The following is an 18,553-nucleotide window of genomic DNA, read 5'->3' as shown; positions in this document are numbered from 1 at the left end:
AACAAAAATGTATGCTAATCATTGCGAACACGTGCAAGAAAGCCGTCGTATATTTTTCCATGTCTCTTAAAGCTGTAAAATATTGGCCTCAAACAAAGGTGCTCCAAATTTACATTTATCTAAAAAAAAAACTGCGGCAAAGATTTCTGTTTGTTTCGTGGTGCCTACTTAGGTAGTGGGTTCCCCCATCCAGTGGCGCACGATTTCCTTGGCGTTGCACATGACCACTGAAAGAGCGTGTTAGGCTTCAAAGAAAATTGGTTTTAAGGAAAGGAAATTACGCCTGTCTCGTATATCTCGGTGGACACCCCAATCGCACCGTATGGGAAGGAAAATGAAAGTTGGTGTTAAGAAAAGGAAATGACGCCTGTCTCACATTGCGCCATTTCCTTTCCCGAAAAAGACAATTTATTTTTCAATTTGGCTTTCTGAAATGATCTGCAGGGTTTGCGCGTCGTTTGGAACCGGATTTGGTTTCATATCTCCGCATACAACGAGCAATAATACAGTTGTAACTGTCACCGAAGTTATATTGCCTACTACTGTGTGTGCGCGTGCGTGTGCGCGTGCGTGTGTGCGCGTGTGTGTGCGCGTGTGTGTGCGTGCGCGTGTGTGTGCGTGCGCGTGTGCGCGTGTGTGTGCGTGCGCGTGTGCGCGTGTGTGTGTGTGCGCGTGTGTGTGCGTGCGCGTGTGCGCGTGTGTGTGTGTGTGTGTGCGTGTGTGTGTGATTTATGGGTGTCCCAAAGCGACTCAGGCTATGAGGGACGCCGTAGTGAAGGGCTCCGGAAATTTCGACCACCTGGGGTTGTTTACCGTGCACTGTCATCGCACAGTACACGGGCCTCTAGAATTTCGCCTCCATCGACCGCCCCGGCCGGGATCGAACCCGCGTCTTTTGGGTCAGCAGCCGAGCACCGTAACCACTGAGCCACCACGGCAGGCTTCGCAAGAGTGTCGGCCTTGACGTCGAGATTAACTGCGACGACAGTTATGAACCAAGCGGTAATGTAAAAGATCCGAAAGTTGAAAGGCATCCCAAAATAATTGTCACAGAACACTTGCGCAGGTGCAGAATAACAAATTGGCGGAAACGAAAAAATGAAGGTAATAACATGCACCTCCATCACAACTACTTTAATCTGTACTCTGTCCCAGTATTAGGGTGTCGAACACGATTTTTTTCCGGTTCGGTTCGGGTTCGGGTTCATGGCTTTCGATTTTAGCCGACATGTCGCTTCGGAACGTTCAGACCTGAAATTTACGATTTACTCATAATAAGGGTTACGAGGAATTGGGCTCTACAGATTGAAATACACTATAAAAGGCACAGGTGCTTGTAAAATTCCAGTAAGTAAATTCCAGAAGACCCACTCCCTTACTGTCCGGGGCGAAATTGCGTGACAGGAGCCTAGTATGGCGTAGTGTCCACATTGTGGGAGCTGTCTCTTAGGCCTAGATTGCAATAAAGCACTGCTAAGCAGCATACTTTACAGCTACGCTGTTTAGCGTATTATGAACTAAAACAGGACACGCAGTCACAGCTGCTGTGTCCGCGACAGCACCAATGTTCCGTGAAGCAACGATCAGGCCGTTCAGGAATGAAGGATGTGCCATTCTCTAATCCCGGTGTTGAGAAAAGGTACTTTATAAAAGCTGGTTAAAAGTTACAGATCCTGAGGAGAGGCGAAGTTATATCGGAAGATGGCATATAACTCATACAGAAAGCGAGTTTTCGAGAATATGTAACTTACGAACTGAGAAGCTTCGTTCACAGTAACTTATGAACTGCTCGGCGACCCCGCGCCATAAGAAGGTTGTTTTTTTTTTTTTTTCCTCCACGGCCACCAGCCTCTCGCGTCCCTTAGGAAACTGCTGGCATCTTCAACACACGTAGGGGTGGCGCACCCCTACGCGCCACTGAAATCTGGTTGCACGGCGTCGGGTGCTGCCTAGGACGAAAATATGGCGGACTACGAGAGTGCATAGCGTCGCCAGCGTTCGTGCAAGCTCCTTATTGGAGAGATTTGCGTAATGCCAGGAGTGGCCGCACCGCGGCACTAGCGGTCGCGCGGGGGCATGAACAAACGCTAGCACCGCTGATCCCGTGTGATTCAATATGGCGGCGCCGCTGAAGTCTCCACCCGGGCGCTGGCATTGAGGCACCATACGCGGGGGTGAGCTGGGACGCCTGGTAGTGATGTGACGCGCTGTCATTGTGACAAATTTACGTGGAATTTCTTCAATTCATTCTGTGTATTTAGTGTTAAACGCTGTGTGGGATCACGACGACGAATGCGGAACATATATCGGCACGAGAGCTGTCGCGGGTGGTAAAATATGAAGGTTACAGCTCCACCTGGGGTAAATCACTCACTGTTGACCGTAAAAAAAGGATTACAGCGTAATGCTTATTTTATTATATCGCCGGGAACATTTGCAGTGTTAATTCTTTAAATCTGCCGCCACACAACATTATCGCATTGTTTGCGACGCAAGACGCGACTAGATTTATCTCGATTGATCGCAGCCTGGCAGCGCTGATTCTACGTTGTTCCGGAATGTTCTAGTAACTTTGCACGCTTTATCTCGAAAGTTCGCTATCAGCTTTAAATTGAGCACGGCCGACAGCGGCGGGCATTCTGTTCGACGACCGCCGATCACGCTTGTCGCTTCGCCGCCGCCGAGTGATTCAGTCAATTTTGGGTGCAAGTCAGCCCCAATAAAGTTTTCTTTTAGAAGACCTTTTGTCCGTCTTCATCGCTGGTTCGACTGCCGTCACCACTACGTGACAATATAACCTACGCTAAGCTGAAAGGTACAGCGTAGCGGGTGAAAAGTTTACGGTTCGCTGTAACTTTAAAAATGACGGTGCACAAATTTTGAAAGTGTGCACCTGTAGTAAGGGTTACCAGGATTACAATGTTGTCTAGCACCGTTTCATATTAGAGTACAGTCAACGAGGAAAAAAATCAATTTCCTGTATATGCTCTCTTCAATCGTGGTGGCATGTTTTATGTATTGGTCACCAGTGGAAGAGCTAGCACTGAGGACCAGTTACTCTGAAGCGAGTTCGTGAGAGAGCAAGAAGAAACTGACAACGAAATCAACTGGGCGCAGTTGAAATTCTACAGTTTCTACTGGAAGGGCGCATCAAGCACCCGTGCGTTTCGTTCACACGTCATAGCAGGAAGCCAAGATTTTAGCTGCGCTCCATTCGCTGACACCAGGTGACCGTCGGGCAAGGCGCACAGCGCCTTGTCGTTGCTTGAGAGGAGCTCTGAGAGCGTCATGGTGGAGGCAGCAGTCAGAGCACTGTGCGGCACGGAGACCAACACCCAGCACCGAGGCTCGTCTGCGGGCACTGGAGGCCAGCAGAAGGGGACAACAAGCGGGTTGTCCTGGCTTGTGCTGGATGGCGGTGTCGGAATCGATCGCAATGCAGCCGCTGCACCCGGAAGCCAGGTGCGCCAACTGTAACCGCTGGAGGGCGCACTGTTGCCATAGCTGCGGAAGTGAGGGCAAACGACTAGGATGCCGTATTCAACAGTTAGCGCCTGGTATTCGCGTGTTCAGAGCGGTATACCTACTCCTGGTGGTCTCTGAGGTTGACGCGCTTGTCAACAGAGGCTGAGCTAGCAATGATCGTTCGGGCTAAGAACACGACCGGCTTTACAGAGAGCGACGTGCTCATCAGCAGGTGCTCCAGCGTGCCGGATTTGTTTTCCTTCTTTAGTTCAGTTCGCTCCACTGCCACCGAGGCGACTGTGTACCGGTGTCGCACGGGCACATTCGATCGTGGTCGAGTCTAGCATGACCGACTCTATGCATATCCAGCTTTGCTACAAGTCCTGTTCAGCCGCAATCGAGCACGATCCTACTGGACTCCAAGCCAGTTCCTGGAGCAACAATCGAGCTTTTCGATCCCGGCAAAAGGCTGCATGCTACCTAAAGAAACAACGTTCAGAAAGGTATTCTACATACACTATAAAATTTTAAAAAAAATCCACTTTTCGTTTTACTCCATGCTGCTTGCTTTTCAAAATTGTGTTAAACTTCAACTATTCTAGCCTATAGATACCTGGGCAGTAGTCGAGTGGCACGTGCATGGGCCCATATATAGACGGTGTTAAGCTTCTGATCAAAAATCAAATCCACGTGATTTTTGATCAGAAGTGCTTTTGTTAACTTCTGTTTGATTACAAATCCATTTGTTTGTCGCCGCGTGTAGCACTACATGTGTATGCTGCACCGTCTGTCATTTAGCACACTAACTCGTCGATCGGGGCCGAATGGGGACGTTGCAGCGTTGCATGTCGAGCGCACTCGGATCTTCAGTCAGGATGGGTTATGCCCGTGTGACAATGATATTACCATTCCCCACTTCACCGCTCTGATGCTGCTATACTGGCACCCCTTTGCGCCCATGTTTACCGGCGTTTGGTCGATTTTGGTATGCGGAGCGCGCGTTATTCCCGTGTGACAGGCTGTGTGCTGCTGTAAATGCGCCCTTCTAACTCTTGATCGAACTTGAGGTTTTACCGTGCAATGTAATTAAACAATCCCACAAGATTTTTTTGCTGCTGCGTTACACTCGGGAAGACTAGGACTCGCTTAGAGAAGGCAGTTTCTTTTCACAAGCTTTATGTGACTGTCGTTCGAAAGCTCTGGCCCCGTAGGATCTTTTGGCAAGGTAAAAGTAAGTACTAATAAATGACGATAACTACGAGTCATGACAGAAAAGCGCGATCAAAACGTTAACACTTTGTTCAAATTGAGGTGAGCTTCCTGACTGGCCACTGGTGGTTGTTATTGTGCACTTATAACACTTTAAGGGACCGGGCAAAATTTCGCGTATTTAAAATTATTGGGGTAATATTTGCAGTCTTAATTTGAAGGAAGACCATTACGGGAAAGTCTTGAAGCTACAGAGACAGAAACTCTAGCCGTGCCGCATCACGTTTTTTTTTTAATTATTATTACCGAGTGTACGTATATCTGCACTAAGACTGTTCACGTCTTGAAGGCAATGCCTGTAATAAAGCCTGCGCGTCAAGAGCTTCTCCAGCATGAATTATTTCTTTTCTGAATACGAACTTCATGTTCAAACTTTCGTTAGTGTGCTCGTATCCAAGCATGTGCGCACGGATAGGAAGAGACTAGATCTTGAAATGCACATAAGAAGCTCGAAAGTGAATTTCAAAAACAGCAGTCTGAGTCCATGGAACGAAAATGTGACCATGGGTGTCTCCTACTGCTTAGCTCGTTTTATAAAGTATTCTCGAATGACTATAACATTCGTTTCATACATTCACAAAAAAGTAGATGGACCACAAAAGTGGATTTAAAATTTGTCCTTCGAAAATATCCGTGATCAATGAAGTGATCTTTCTCGGGACGGGCGCTTCCGAAGGAGGCAGCGGCATGAACAGGTCGCCCAGCTAGTATAAAGCCAGTCGTGGCTAAGATGGCATTCTTGCGAACACCACCCGACATTTCGTACAAGAAACACTGACGCTGCATTCAAATCATCTCTTCTCGAGTGGAGGTGAAGGCGAGGTGTTATTTTAATCGTGTTACTGCATCTCCCTCCCGTTTTTTCTAGGCGTGAAAACATTTGGCCTGCTGCTGCCGTCGCACCATAAACGGAGACGCTTGTCAAGGCACCGTAGCTAATTGCTGCTGCATGTGGGGCCGCCACCACCGTTAATTCTTGAAGGAAGGTCGTACGACCTGACCGAAACGAATGTAAAGCACAGGGTGTTTCACCTAAGACTTTACACAATTTTAAAAAGAAGAGCGCTTTTTTCGGTTTAGCATTGTGAGCGGTATAGTACATCAGTATTTAGCTATAAGATCTGCTAACTTGCAGGCTTGTTAACTAATACTGAATAGTTAAATTTTAAACTATTACTGTTATGCTCCTTATTGAGAGGCGTGTAGCCCACCGTAAGTAATATTCATATCAGTTTTTAGAATTGCGAAAACCCTCTTACCCTCGGCCCTGTGGCCCAACAAGTTTTGGCTATTTCGACGAGTTACGTGCACTGGAGAGGCTGCTTTGCCTGCAAGCTTCTCGAAAGTGCATGTTTTTTTGGCGCGATGTAGCCAAAATTTGTTGGGCCACAGCGTCGAGGGTAACCGCGTTTTCGAAACTGTAAAAACTTATATGGACATTACTTAGGGCTAGCTACACGCCTCTGAATAATTGAGGAGCCTGATTGTAATATTTAGGAATCTAACTATTCAAAATTAGCTAATCAGCCTCTTAGCATGTTTTAGCTGTATACCGATGTACTACACCGCTGATAATGATTTGCCGAAAAAAGCGCTCTTCTAACTCAAAAAGCCTATTTTTAAATATTGTGTAAAGTGTTAGATGAAACACACTGTATATGCAATGTTAGTGGCAAGCGTGGACCAGAAGGCAGTTAAAATTATAGACTGTCCTAAAGATATTCTATGCTTCGTCGAACTCTGCCACCCGTGCTATGTGCCATTCCCTCACTCCCACTCTCCCAAACTCCTGCCCTTTTTTTTCACCGAGAAGCAGACGTCGACTTGAGTCGTCCAAGGAGACCCACAAAGCGGTCTTTAGTATTTCGTTCTCTACTTACGAGGCCTAGGCCTGTTCTTACCAGCAGCTTCTGGTCCGTTTTGTGTCCGGAGGCCACAGACGCTTGAGAGAATTCCATTCTTCCTCGCTGAAAGCCTCCTGCAGCCAGCTGAGTTCCTCGAAGGTCCCGTACCGGACTCTGCCTCGATTACAGCCGTTCTGGCGAACAGCAGACGGAAAACGAAAATTAACAATTGTGTGTCAAGCCTTGGTGTACCAAGAAACGAAGATTAACATTCATTACTCTTTTTCTGAAGTGAAGCCAGCCTGGTTTTCAATAGTATCGCGTGAGCGTCGAACATTCAGTTGTACGGCGCCTTATGATGAAATGAAGCGGTGAAACCCAGTTGAAAAACACAACAGAAAAGTTTATGTCGTCCCAACAGATTTTCCGTAATGTTTTAAACCAGAAACTTGTAGTAACAACCGAAGTTTCTGTACTTACTACACAAAAATACGACAGAACTACAGACTACAGAAAGTACAGAAAAAAAAAACAACAGTACTACAGCAAAGTACAATACAAAAAAATCTCTCGTGACGACCAAACTACAAAATATTTGTTCTACTTTTGACACGTTTGCGTCGTTTTTTCGACTTGCAACGGGCGATAAAATGTGCGTGCAGTGCACACAAAGTGCACGCATGCAGTTCGTAACCTGTATCGCCACTCCGCTCTGTCGCATAGCTCTGCACGACCATTTGTTCGACACTCGCGTGATACTTGCAAAAAAATTCGTGGTTCCTTGAAGTAGCTTGCAAAGGGAAGTGGCAACAGCCGACGGGCTGCAGGCTCAGCTGCACATACTATATACGCAGCCACGCGGCCAGAGCAAATCCTACAGCCTGTTGGAGACGAGGGGCCCTTGGGTTGTCGACTACTTCAGCCCCGCAGGTCCCGGCTCCGACGGACGGTGTCGAACTCCGTTGTGAAGGAAAATGTACGTTGGGTGTATTTTTACCTATTGTAGTGAGAGGTAGACTGGGCTACCACTCGAGCATTTCGTGGTGGTCGGGAGAGGCAAGCTGTGCGCATGCGCCGTTACCGCGGCAACCGGAGAGGAGCAGCAGGTGCGGCGTGCGCTTCGCCGTCTCCGCGGTCGCGCGCCCGCTCCGCCGGAGCCGCGCGTGACGTCACGTGGATGAGCAGTTGTGCGCAGAGACCCCACAGGTGCGCCGCGTTCTTCGTCGCCGAATCGCTGCACGCCGCTCTATCACACGAACCGCGCGTAGCGTGCGCAGCATTGCGTATAAAAGGCGGAGATGTAATGGGCGGCTGTATCACAACGTTTGACGTGGGTGCAGAGAAGGAGAGTCCAGCCGCTGCTAAACGGCGGTATAGACAAGAGAAGGTTAACTCTTCCGATCCTGAGGTTGTCGCCTTGCACTTGACTACACAACAAAGAGAGAATGAGCGTAAGAAGGCGAAGAGTGCAGCGGAGACGCCAGAACAGAGAGAGGAACGCCGTGCTAAACGGAGATGCCAAACTGCCGAGCGTAATGGACGGCGCATAGCCGCCGAGATGGAGCCTATATGTTTCTCATTGCTAAACACACAGCGACCACAACAAGCTCAACAAGTGAAACGTACCTCTCGCTACGTATATCCTGGCATAGCCGAGCTAAGCCACTGCCAGTTTTTTTACAGTCGAGACAGGAGTGTCTCGTTAACAGACCAGCAGCGTGTTAAATACACTTCGTATTCCCTAGATCTCTGGCAGGGGAATAATGTTCGGTGAACGATGTCCAATCAGCTGGCACCTCCCACGGCAGGGGGCGGTGCTGATCTCTCTCGCAGCTCGCTCGATAACGAGAGGTAAAGACTGAGTCATGATCGAACACTTGCGTCGATTTCGCCACAGCGGCAAGTCTCCTGTTCGTTGCCTCCGTGGGAAAGGAATTTCACGCCATCTCCCAGGATCTGAATGAACAACAAACACGAGACCTCTGTCGAGGCCGCAGCCGTCTTTCATTTACATTCACCACTTGACCTTGCAAGAGCATCACGCTCCGTCCGGCGACCCGAGGGCAGACCCTTCCACTTGACGCCGCCGCCGCCGCCAGTTCTCGCCGTATCGTTGCTTCTTGATGACTCTTGATGATGCTTCTTGACGCCCTAGGCCTTGCACATTCGGACGCCTCCAAAACGGCTCTGTCCAACTTTGCCAGGGGCAGGATTCACGCCCCTGCCTGGCAATTGTTGAACACCCCTACCCAAAATTTACCGCGCAGGGTAGAGCTTCAGTGGGTGCCGGCTCACTCTGGGAACCCTGGAAATGAGGCTGCCGATAAAATGGCCCGAGGTTTGATTTTCCGGGCTCAGGACAGTCTCGATCCAGGATTCTCGAGGGAGCGGGCGCACACTTTTGCGGAGCTCACGCAAATACCCCGTTTGGACCGTCGGACTTACCCTCCCCCCCACCCCTCTCTTACGCACTCCCAACAGATCCTCTTGACGCCTCCAGACCCGCTCTCTGTCATCCCCTCAGCTTTTATCCCACTATAGCGGCACACCCCCTGCATGCTCCCTATGCGGTGACCCCCACGCCACACTCTCCCGTATCCTTTTCGGCTGCCCTGCTGACCCTCCCCCGCAGAGACAGCACGCCATATCGAGCTGGGAGGACTGGGAGGTCCTGCTCATGTCTGCAGACCCGACATCGCAGCTTGCTGTGGTGACTCGGGCTGCCGACGTCATGTCCCGGCATGACCTATACTTGATGCAGTGCGGGACCGCGCAGTGGCCCAGGGACCCAGCTGGGTCTAAAACTCACTTGCTCAATAAAGTTTTTCTGTCTGTCTGTCTTGATGACTCATCCACCTTCACGTTGGCCTTCTAGGAATTCTTCCCAGGTCCGTGTTCACCGATTTCAACAAGCCCTATTAAATATTGGTCACACAACACGCGTAACAGGCTTGTGATAACTAAAGTGTGCGACTAAATTCAGACACTCCACGTTACAAAGGTCCCTCGAAGCACCAGATCCAACAATGTGCGCTTGTGTATAGCAAGCGGCTGACCTGCATGAATGGAATCCTAAGGAAAACACTTCACTGGTGGCGTTTAGCGGCGATGAACCTTGGGGGATTGGCGGATACAGGTTCCCATTGCTCCGTGACAGAGAAGGAATTTTTTCCATTTTTCAGCAAACCGCGCCACGCAAAGCGCAGTAGAAATTGCCTCACGTCTCACTGGTCGTTCACAAGCTCGTTCAAAAACTTGAAATTGTGAGGTCCGCAACCTTACCACCGCGACAGGTGGCAAGCGGCCCATCGGATTGTGAACAACCTGTGGCAGGTGGGCATCAAATTGATTATTGGTCGAGAGAAGTCCCGTGAACTTGTAATGTCATAACAATGTGCCCACGGTGGCAGGTGGCAATTGGCCCACCGTGTTATAAGGCCAAGTGACCTTGTGACATCTTTACAACCTGCCCACCGGATTGAAAGCAAGCTGCGCACCATGGCGGTTTGGGCTAGTTCCCCCAAGCATGCAACAAGTTCATGCTTGCAGCAAAATCCGTGCGGTATGCCTCCAAAACGGAACTGTAGTGGTATGCACAAACATCACACCCAGCACGTTGGAGGCTGTTGCGGCCGACATGGCTACAAGGGAACTTCCGTTCAGATTCCAATCAGACCAACTAATGGCACTAGGAAACTTCAACCATAACGTCATAGTCTGCAAGAAGTTCTCGCCGCTGCTCCAAGAGCGAGTGAACGAGAACCAATTCCATCTTGACGAGTTGCAACACATGTATCGACCTGGCGTACGATAGCAAGAACACCAGCGACGATTTCAAGTATGTCTGGCCACTTCACTGACCTCACAGCCATGCTGGAACACACTTAAGGAACACACCCCATCGAGCAAAAACGTCATCGATGGCATATGAACCTTGGACATGGACGAAGAACCAGAACCACTGTACGAAAAAGAGTTAGATATAGATGAACTTTGTGCTGGAATAAAATTGTACGCCTTAATAAAACGCTGTGCATGTGGTGCATCAGCACTCAACGAATCCGATCTCAATCTGCTGAATCAGCTGTGTGCGCAAATCTTTATCTTTGTTTAGCTTTACATAAGCTTGAAAATTCGAGTTGCACCAAAACGTTCTCACAGTTTTCCTTAGCCTTCCGATAAGCCGCCCGAGCAGCTCGTTGCGTTGCGTGTCGCCGTTGCCTCTATTCAGCGGTGTCTGAAGCCACTTGTACACCACTGCGTACTGCAGGTTCCTCCGGCAACATCATCATTGGCCTTTCCTTTCGCGCTCTTCGTCTGTTTCCGCTTCCATTTTAGCAAGGTTTCAATGTCTTCGCCGCTTACCCGCGGTACTTATGTGGAGAGGGGAGTCGTCTTCTATCGTACTCATCTACTCTCTGTCTTTGCTGCTCTGCTTCGTCTTGCCGCCTCGCTGTGTCCACTGGATCGGTTGAGTCTCGTTGGCGCTCTCTTTGGTGTTGCTGTTCAGCTCGTCGTGCACGTCGTTCAGCTAATTTAGACCACCTGGGGAATAATTTCCACCATCTGGTGATCTTTAAAGTGCACTAACATCGCACAGCACACGGGCGCCTTTTGAGTTTCGCCTCTACCGAAACTCGGTAGCTGCGGTCGAGTTCGAACCTGGATACAAACGTTAGCGCAAAATAAGAGACAATCACAAGAAAGGTGGTCAATACAACGCGCTAACGCTATTTTGCGCTAACGTTTGTACATAGAACTTTGCACCAACTAGCCCCGCAACAAGTGTTACTGTCGAACCTGGATATTTCGGCTTAGTAGACGAGCGCCTTAAGCCGTCGTCATCATCATCATCATCATCATCATCAGCCTGACTAAGACCACTGCAGGGCAAATCCCTCTCCCATGTCCTTCCAATTAACCCTGTTCTTAGCCAGTTGTGGCCACCCTATCCCCGCAAACTTATTAACCTCATCCGCCCACCTAACTTTCTGCCGCCCCCTGCTACGCTTGCTTTCTCTTGCAATCCAGTCCATTGCCTATATGGACCAGCGGTTATCTTGCCTTCGCATTACATGCCTTGCCCCAATCCCATTTCTTCCTCTTGATTTCGACTAGGATGTCATTAACCCGCGTTAGTTCCCTGGCCCACTCTGCCCTCTTCCTGTCTCTTAACGTTACACCTGTCATTTTCCTTCCCATAACTCGTTGCGTTGTCCTGGATCTAAGTTGAATCCAATTCTTTAACCACTAAATTTCTGCCCCATAGGTGAGTACCGGTAAAATGCAGCTGTTTTATAAGTCTCTCTTGGGGGATATTGGTAAACTGCCATTCATGACCAGAGAGAACCGGCCAAATGCACTCCACGCCAGTCTTATTCTAGTGACTTCGCTCTCGTGATCCGGATCTGCGGTCAGTACCTGCTCTAAGTATACGCATTCCCTTACCGCTTCCAGCACCTCGCAATCAACAGTAAACTGCTGTCCCCTTGAGCGACTGCTGAACATTACCTTGGTTTTCTGTATACTAATTTTTAGACCCACCGTTCTGCTCTGCTTGTCGAAGTCATTGATCATGCTTTGTAATTCATCTCCTGAGTGGCTCAGCAAGGCAATATCATCAGCGAATCGCAGATTACTAAGGTATTCTCTATTACCTCTTATCCCCAACCGTTCCCAATCCAAGCCTCTGAAAACCTCCTGTAAAAAGGCGGTGGATGGCAATGGGGAGATCGTGTCTAGCTGCCTGACGCCCTTCCTTATTGGAATTTTATTGCTGACTCTATGGTGCATTGTGGTAGCTGCGCAGCCGTTATTTTTACATTAGGCTCATCTACACCCTGATTACGTAGTGCCTGCATGACAGCTGAGGTTTATACTGAGTAAAATGCTTTCTTGTAATCTATGAAGGCTATATATAGGGGCTGGCTATATTCTGCGTTTTACTCTATTACCTGATGGACAATGTGAATGTGGTTTATTGTTGAGTAGCCTTTATGAAATCCTTCCTGATCCTTTGGTACATTGAAGTCTAAAGTCCTGACTACATTAGAAAATTCCTTAGTAAATATTTTGTACGCAAATAACACAGAGTAAGCTGATGGGTCTGTAATTCAAGCCCTTGTCGTACGCTTTCTTTTGAATTAAGATGCCCACATCAACGCTTGGGCACTATGCACGGCGGCCAAAAGAACAAGCCGTTCGCATGTTTGCCGATGATTGCGTCATCTATCGCACAATAACTATCGTATCCCATCAAGCAGCTCTTCAAAATGATCTTAACGTTCATCGCTGGTTCGATCAATGGCTCATGAAGCTAAATGCTAACCAATTCATACTTGTCTCCTTCCACCGCCGCCAACAGCCCCTCGTTTTTAACTATACGCTGTCCTCAATTCTGCGATCGAGCTTGCACAATCTTATAAACAACTTGGAAGTGATCTTTCCTGGCGCACTCATATCACTAACGTCATATCATTGGCAAACCGATCTCCTGGATTTCTGAAACGTAATCTACGTCATGCACCACCGCTCGTGAAACTAATCGCCTATAAGTCGCTCATCCGGTCTATAGCTAGAATGTGCGTCTGCTATCTTGCATCCACATCAAACTTATCTAGCTAACACCCTTGAGGCTTTGCAAGATCGTGCTGTAAGATTCATTCACTCCGACTACTCTTTCATTACCAGAGTAACAGCATTAAAACTTCAGTCGGAACTTTTGAGCCTAAGCACTCGTCGTCATATAGCTAGCTCTTTGCCTGTTCCATAAGATATTTCACAGCTCGATTAATCGTCCTAGCACCACCCTCAGTCATATCCAACCGCATCCACTTCATGTTGCTCACCAGAACCGCTACGTTTGCTGGCCCACTTTCTCCCCAAACAGCTATAATCTAGAACGGCCTTCTCCACGTCATTGCTTTCAACACCTGCCCATCGACGTTTGCGACCTGTGTTCCTCCTCACATTTAAAAATTCTAATCTTCACCTATGATCAGTTCCAGGGTTCGAACCCGACCGCGGCGGCCGCGTTTCGACGGAGGCGAAACTCCAAGGCGCCCGTGTGCTGTGCGATGTCGTACACGTTAAAGATCCCCAGGTGGTCGAAAATATTCCGGAGCCCTCCACTACGGCACCTCTTTCTTCTTTCTCCTTTCGCTCCCTCCTTTAGCCTCCATTACGCGCGGTTCAGGTCTCAGCCGATATGTGACAGAGATACTGCGCCATTTCCTTTCCCCCAAAACAATTTTTTTTTCTATCGATGATATGTAACCCACCCCTCATGTAATATTTCGAAAGGGGTCTTTAAGGCAATAAAATGAAACGAAAAAGAATAGGCTCAATGATTAGTTCATCATGCGTTAAGTGTCCCTCATGGACGAACAAGTTCTCAGAAAGACTGCTACCACAAAAATATGACATCTGCAGATGCGAAGCTGAAAGCAGCACTGTGGCGGAACTGGATGAAAAACAAGAAACATGAGCTGGTTTTGACAGCACCGGAGTCATCGACAACGCCACCAATCAACTAAAAAAATTAGCTGCAGCTCTCGCTTTGCCAATTACGGCTTTCTGGATGGCATACCTTTTCTTCCGTCAGTGGGGCGGTGTCTCCAGCTTTCGCGTGCTTCGCTCGTTGCCGAAGCCTTTCTCTCTCCCGCTTTCTTTCTCGCTTGCGACGTTCCCGATCCTGTATGTCTTCTTCCGTCGGTTGCGCTCGCTGCGCGCGTTGCTCGGCACGTTTAGCCCGTTTCCGAAGCCTATCTTTTTCACGCCGCTCTCTCGCTCTACTGCATTTGGTCGACACTGCACTGCCGCTGGAACCACCCACTTTTCTCTTGCGCGGCCGGACCATTGTTTGTAGGGGTCTGGAACGATGCAAGCCAGTAGCACTTCAACCGCCGCTAGGGGCCATCTGCCGCCGCGCCGGTGCTAACTAGAGCTCGTGTTCCCGCTCCCGTTGTTGGATTCAAATCTCTGGCTTGTCTCTGGCTTGTCTAGATTTGTCGTAGCGATATAAAACCGATATCAGCCGATATTTCTCCTCGGGTACTTTTCAGCGATATCAGACATGCTCATGTTTGGGCACGCCAAGTTATGCACAACTGCGGATGTAATTTCAGCAACAAATCGCTCGTGTATCGCCTAATCTTATCCTATAGACCTTATCGATATGAGACCTTGAGAATTTGATTTTTCTGGCCTTGCAAGTTGCAGCGATGTGAGATATGCATAGATATGGACACCTTGTTTAAAAAAAGGAAAAGAAAAAGCTGTGGACACAATTTGTTCAGTTGTGCCTGCAGTTCTTGCGACTTCGGCAGCGTGACTGGAAGAATAATCAGAGAGCTCATTCACGCAGAGGTTTAGTGTACACATGCCTTGTAGTAGTAAGAAACAGGGTGCGCGCACAATTGGGGAAAAAGTACTTTTACTTCGCTTGCACACCATGTTACGCTGTGGTTTTGATGGCAATCACCGGCACCCCAAACGTCGGCTTTGAAGAGCTTTGCGGGTCTTCATGCGACGCCAACGGCGCACTCGACGATAAAAAGAAAATTTTAAGAGTTTAACGCCGAAATAACAGTATTGCCGCACGACACTCCACGGGGTTACGTCATTGCGTTGAATAATTCCGTACACAGCAGGCAAAAGGCGTGCTAAGCCATAAAGCTGAGAAGACGTCTGTGCTAAAAGATTATCGAGCATTCATTTGGGAATTATTTTCCTTCCGATGTCCTTTGTGGCGGCAAGTTAAGACGTCGGCGTATGGAAACTCTGGGAACGTCACGGCTAGAATCTCACAACTTCATATCTTGTAGTCCGTACAGCCCAGCATAGCGTTGTGGTATACCGTAAACCTATATACTCCGTGCGGCACCATTCACTCCTTCGATTTTGTCGCAGGAAGCAGCGACCATCAACCCGTTCGACGTTACTCGAGACCCGGTTCCGTACTTGGTAACGCCAGCGGCTGAGGATGACTTCGCTGATACGTTCCCGCGGCCAGTCAATGGGGACGAAATGCAAGAACACCCGTGTTTACGAGAGAGATGTCCAAAACCCCAGGTGACCTTCTCTATAGGCAGTGGCTCATAGCCAGGCTGCAGCATAAGCGCATGAAAATTATCAGTTCATTCATCACTAATATCCGTACAAGGCAGTAGCAGGGAAAGGTGCTTCATCTTCGACACGCTATGAAATGCGCCTAAATTTACGGGCATCCTTTATGCATGGCGATGGGCTCTTTGAAGATCACGCGAACTATATATGCTTCGAAGTGAGAAATTATACCGTGGCATGATGCGGCGTAAAACGTGTGGACATGATGGAAGAATGACACAAAGGTTGGAACAGCTTCCTCTTCTGACTCGGGAGGGTTTTAGGCGCAGCGCTTGCAAGTGCGCACAGCTAGGGCTGATTACGCCGTGAACCCATACTTTCGATCTGTGCTCACCTGTGATTTGCGCAGCCTGCGAAGGCGGTTCCTGAACACCTCGCTCGCACGGTACTCGTCGTTGGCCCTGAGGCGTCGTTGGCGTTGCGCGTTGCGCGCCCTCTCGGCTGCCCGGTACGTCTCATCGAGGCGGCGGATCCGCTGGCGCTGGGCGTTCAGCACCCTCTTCACGGCGGCTTCCTCGGCACCGCTAGCAAAGAGCTGTTCCTGGGAATGTTGCTTGCGACGACGACGATATGCTGTCGGCTCGGGGTTGCGACCGCGGTCTGCGGTGCCGAGGCTCAAATAGTTCTTCATGGCGAATGGGCAGACTGCCAAACGGCCACTGCTCGAGTCGCTGCCATGACTGTTGCCTGCGTAGCCGTTGCCAACTACACAAGGGCACCGGTGGCAGGTCGGAGACATCTCAGCCAGGAAGGTACCCTTGGTCGACGGATGGATGATATACGCTTGGTGGCGGCGAGCAGGGCCAGAATCATGTACTCAGCAATGACGGTACGACTGCGCGTTGATCGCTTCCTCACAAAATAAAGCAGGGCTATTTGGTGATTATCAGCAAAGCACGGCCGATACCTGTCAGTGATCGGAGCAGTGGAGTGTCGCGTCAGAGGCAGCGCACCCGGCCTCGTCCAAATGAAAGCGACTGACGGCTGCGACAGAGCTTCTCGAGCCGCTGAGGCGACGCACACTGGAGTGACGCAGTGACCTCCGCCGAAGACCCCAGCGGTTATGGTCTCAAGCTTGGCGGTCCACCGAGGGTGTAGACCATCAGCAGTGTGATCCCAGTGCGTGCCGTGTGTTGCATGAAGGGCGTGCGTGGACACGCTCATATTTCGCGCCCTATGCGTAGGCCAGAGCCAATCGGCGCGAGGTTAAGCGCGCAGACATCGTCCTATTGATTGCCCAGTGAGATGCGGCAACTGACCAGCGATGGCACTACGACATCATTGTCGTCGTCAGCGCTGTGCACATACGTCCAAGTGGTACCAGCAGTATGTATACCATGGTATGTATGGTACCAGCAGTATGTATGCGCTTACGTTTCTACGTTTTTGGTTCCTACATTTAGTTACGTGTCTTCACTTGGGGCACCATAATGAATACTAATATCGGCATTTTCCTCAGCTTACCCAAAAACCGTTCATTCATATATCAGAAAGAGAAGAAGACTTTAATGACGATCAAATAAAGCCGGCTGATCCCCCAGTGTGGGTATGTGCCATCGGCTGATCCCCCAGTGTGGGTAGACCAACAACAAGAGCAAGACAAACCGCCGCTTTTTCGCTGAGCGGACAAAGGGCCCACAGGAGGCCAGTGCTGGATTTCAAGACCTCAAAAAACAGACATGCGAGCGCTTAAAATTTATGTCCGTCGCAACCCGCTCAGAGTGCACTACATCAACCCAGACGAATTCGAACCTGATTGCTCAACATGTGACCAGAAAGCCATGATGGAACAGATCTTTCGAGACTGCCCCGCAGACCCATCACCAAAAAAACTCCAGAAGCTTGAAGGCTCACAAAAGTGGGAGACTTTGCCGTCAAGCCCTGATCCTGAGCTACATGTCCGGGTCACAGTAAGAGCGTAAGAGACCAAGAGGTCGCCCTCAGCATCGATCAGGGCCATTTGGTGGGGTCGAGAGAGCCCATCACTGCCAGTACCGATACTAATAGTTTTATGTCCGACTGGCTGCCTTCAGTACTACTTATTGCATGGTGCCAAATGGTGCCAAAGTAACATAACCAAGAAAGATAATTCATGAGACGATGACCGCTGGGCATTATATATATATATATATATATATATATATATATATATATATATATATATATATATATATATATATATATATATATATATATATATATATATATATATATATATATATATATATATATATATATATATATATATATATATATATAAAATCGCCAAAAATTGAAGAAACATAACAGGATTTAATTCACGACGTTTCGGCTGGAGGACCAGCCTTTTTCGAGTGTGCCATCGAGTGTGCCATATATATATATATATATATATATATATATATATATATATATATATATATATATATATATATATATATATATATATATATATATATATATATATATATATATATATATATATATATATATATATATATAGGGAACAAACACCGGTTAATGACATCCTAGTCGAAATCAGGAGAAGAAGAAATGGGCTTGGGCAGGGCACGTAATGCGAAGGCAAGATAACCGCTGGTCCTTAAGGGTAACGGAGTGGATTTCAAGAGAAAGTAAGCGTAGCAGGGGGCGGCAGAAGGTTAGGTGGGTGGATGAGATTAAGAAGTTTGCAGGCAAAGGCTGGATGCAGCTGTCAAAGGACAGGGTTACTTGGAGAGACATGGGAGAGGCCTTTGCCCTGCAGTGGGTGTAATAAGGCTGATGATATATATATATATATATATATATATATATATATATATATATATATATATATATATATATATATATATATATATATATATATATAT

At 48.4% G+C, this 18,553-nt stretch overlaps 1 protein-coding gene across 2 annotated transcripts; it reads right to left on the bottom strand.

The window, feature by feature from the left end:
• Window positions 1-2,946: 2,946 nt before the first annotated feature.
• On the bottom strand, window positions 2,947-16,988 carry LOC144127595 (uncharacterized). Of its 2 annotated transcripts, none has more exons than XM_077660577.1 (3): window positions 16,039-16,988; window positions 6,636-6,772; window positions 2,947-3,504 (listed from the first exon to the last, which is right to left on the bottom strand). In XM_077660577.1, the coding sequence occupies exons 1-3, from the start codon at window positions 16,441-16,443 to the stop codon at window positions 3,135-3,137; spliced, it is 912 nt and encodes a 303-aa protein (XP_077516703.1). In that variant the 5' UTR covers window positions 16,444-16,988; the 3' UTR covers window positions 2,947-3,134. The 2 variants fall into 2 exon arrangements, with proteins under 2 accessions (XP_077516703.1, XP_077516704.1); XM_077660578.1 differs by lacking the exon at window positions 16,039-16,988 and adding an exon at window positions 14,167-14,532 and having other exon boundaries at window positions 2,950-3,504.
• Window positions 16,989-18,553: the final 1,565 nt, after the last annotated feature.

This window comes from Amblyomma americanum, chromosome 4 (genome assembly GCF_052857255.1).
Source record: "Amblyomma americanum isolate KBUSLIRL-KWMA chromosome 4, ASM5285725v1, whole genome shotgun sequence".
Classification (NCBI taxonomy): Eukaryota; Metazoa; Arthropoda; class Arachnida; order Ixodida; family Ixodidae; genus Amblyomma; species Amblyomma americanum.
This window is presented reverse-complemented; position numbering and strand designations above follow the sequence as displayed.

What these genes read in the sequence shown, in the direction of transcription:
- LOC144127595 (XM_077660577.1), bottom strand. Translation starts at nt 16,443, where the DNA reads ATGTCTCCGACCTGCCACCGGTGCCCTTGTGTAGTTGGCAACGGCTAC. An exon ending in GCAGGCTGCGCAAATCACAG is followed by an intron (nt 6,773 to 16,038) that starts GTGAGCACAGAT and finishes GCTGTTCGCCAG; the next exon opens with AACGGCTGTAATCGAGGCAG. An exon ending in AAACGGACCAGAAGCTGCTG is followed by an intron (nt 3,505 to 6,635) that starts GTAAGAACAGGC and finishes TCACTTCCGCAG; the next exon opens with CTATGGCAACAGTGCGCCCT.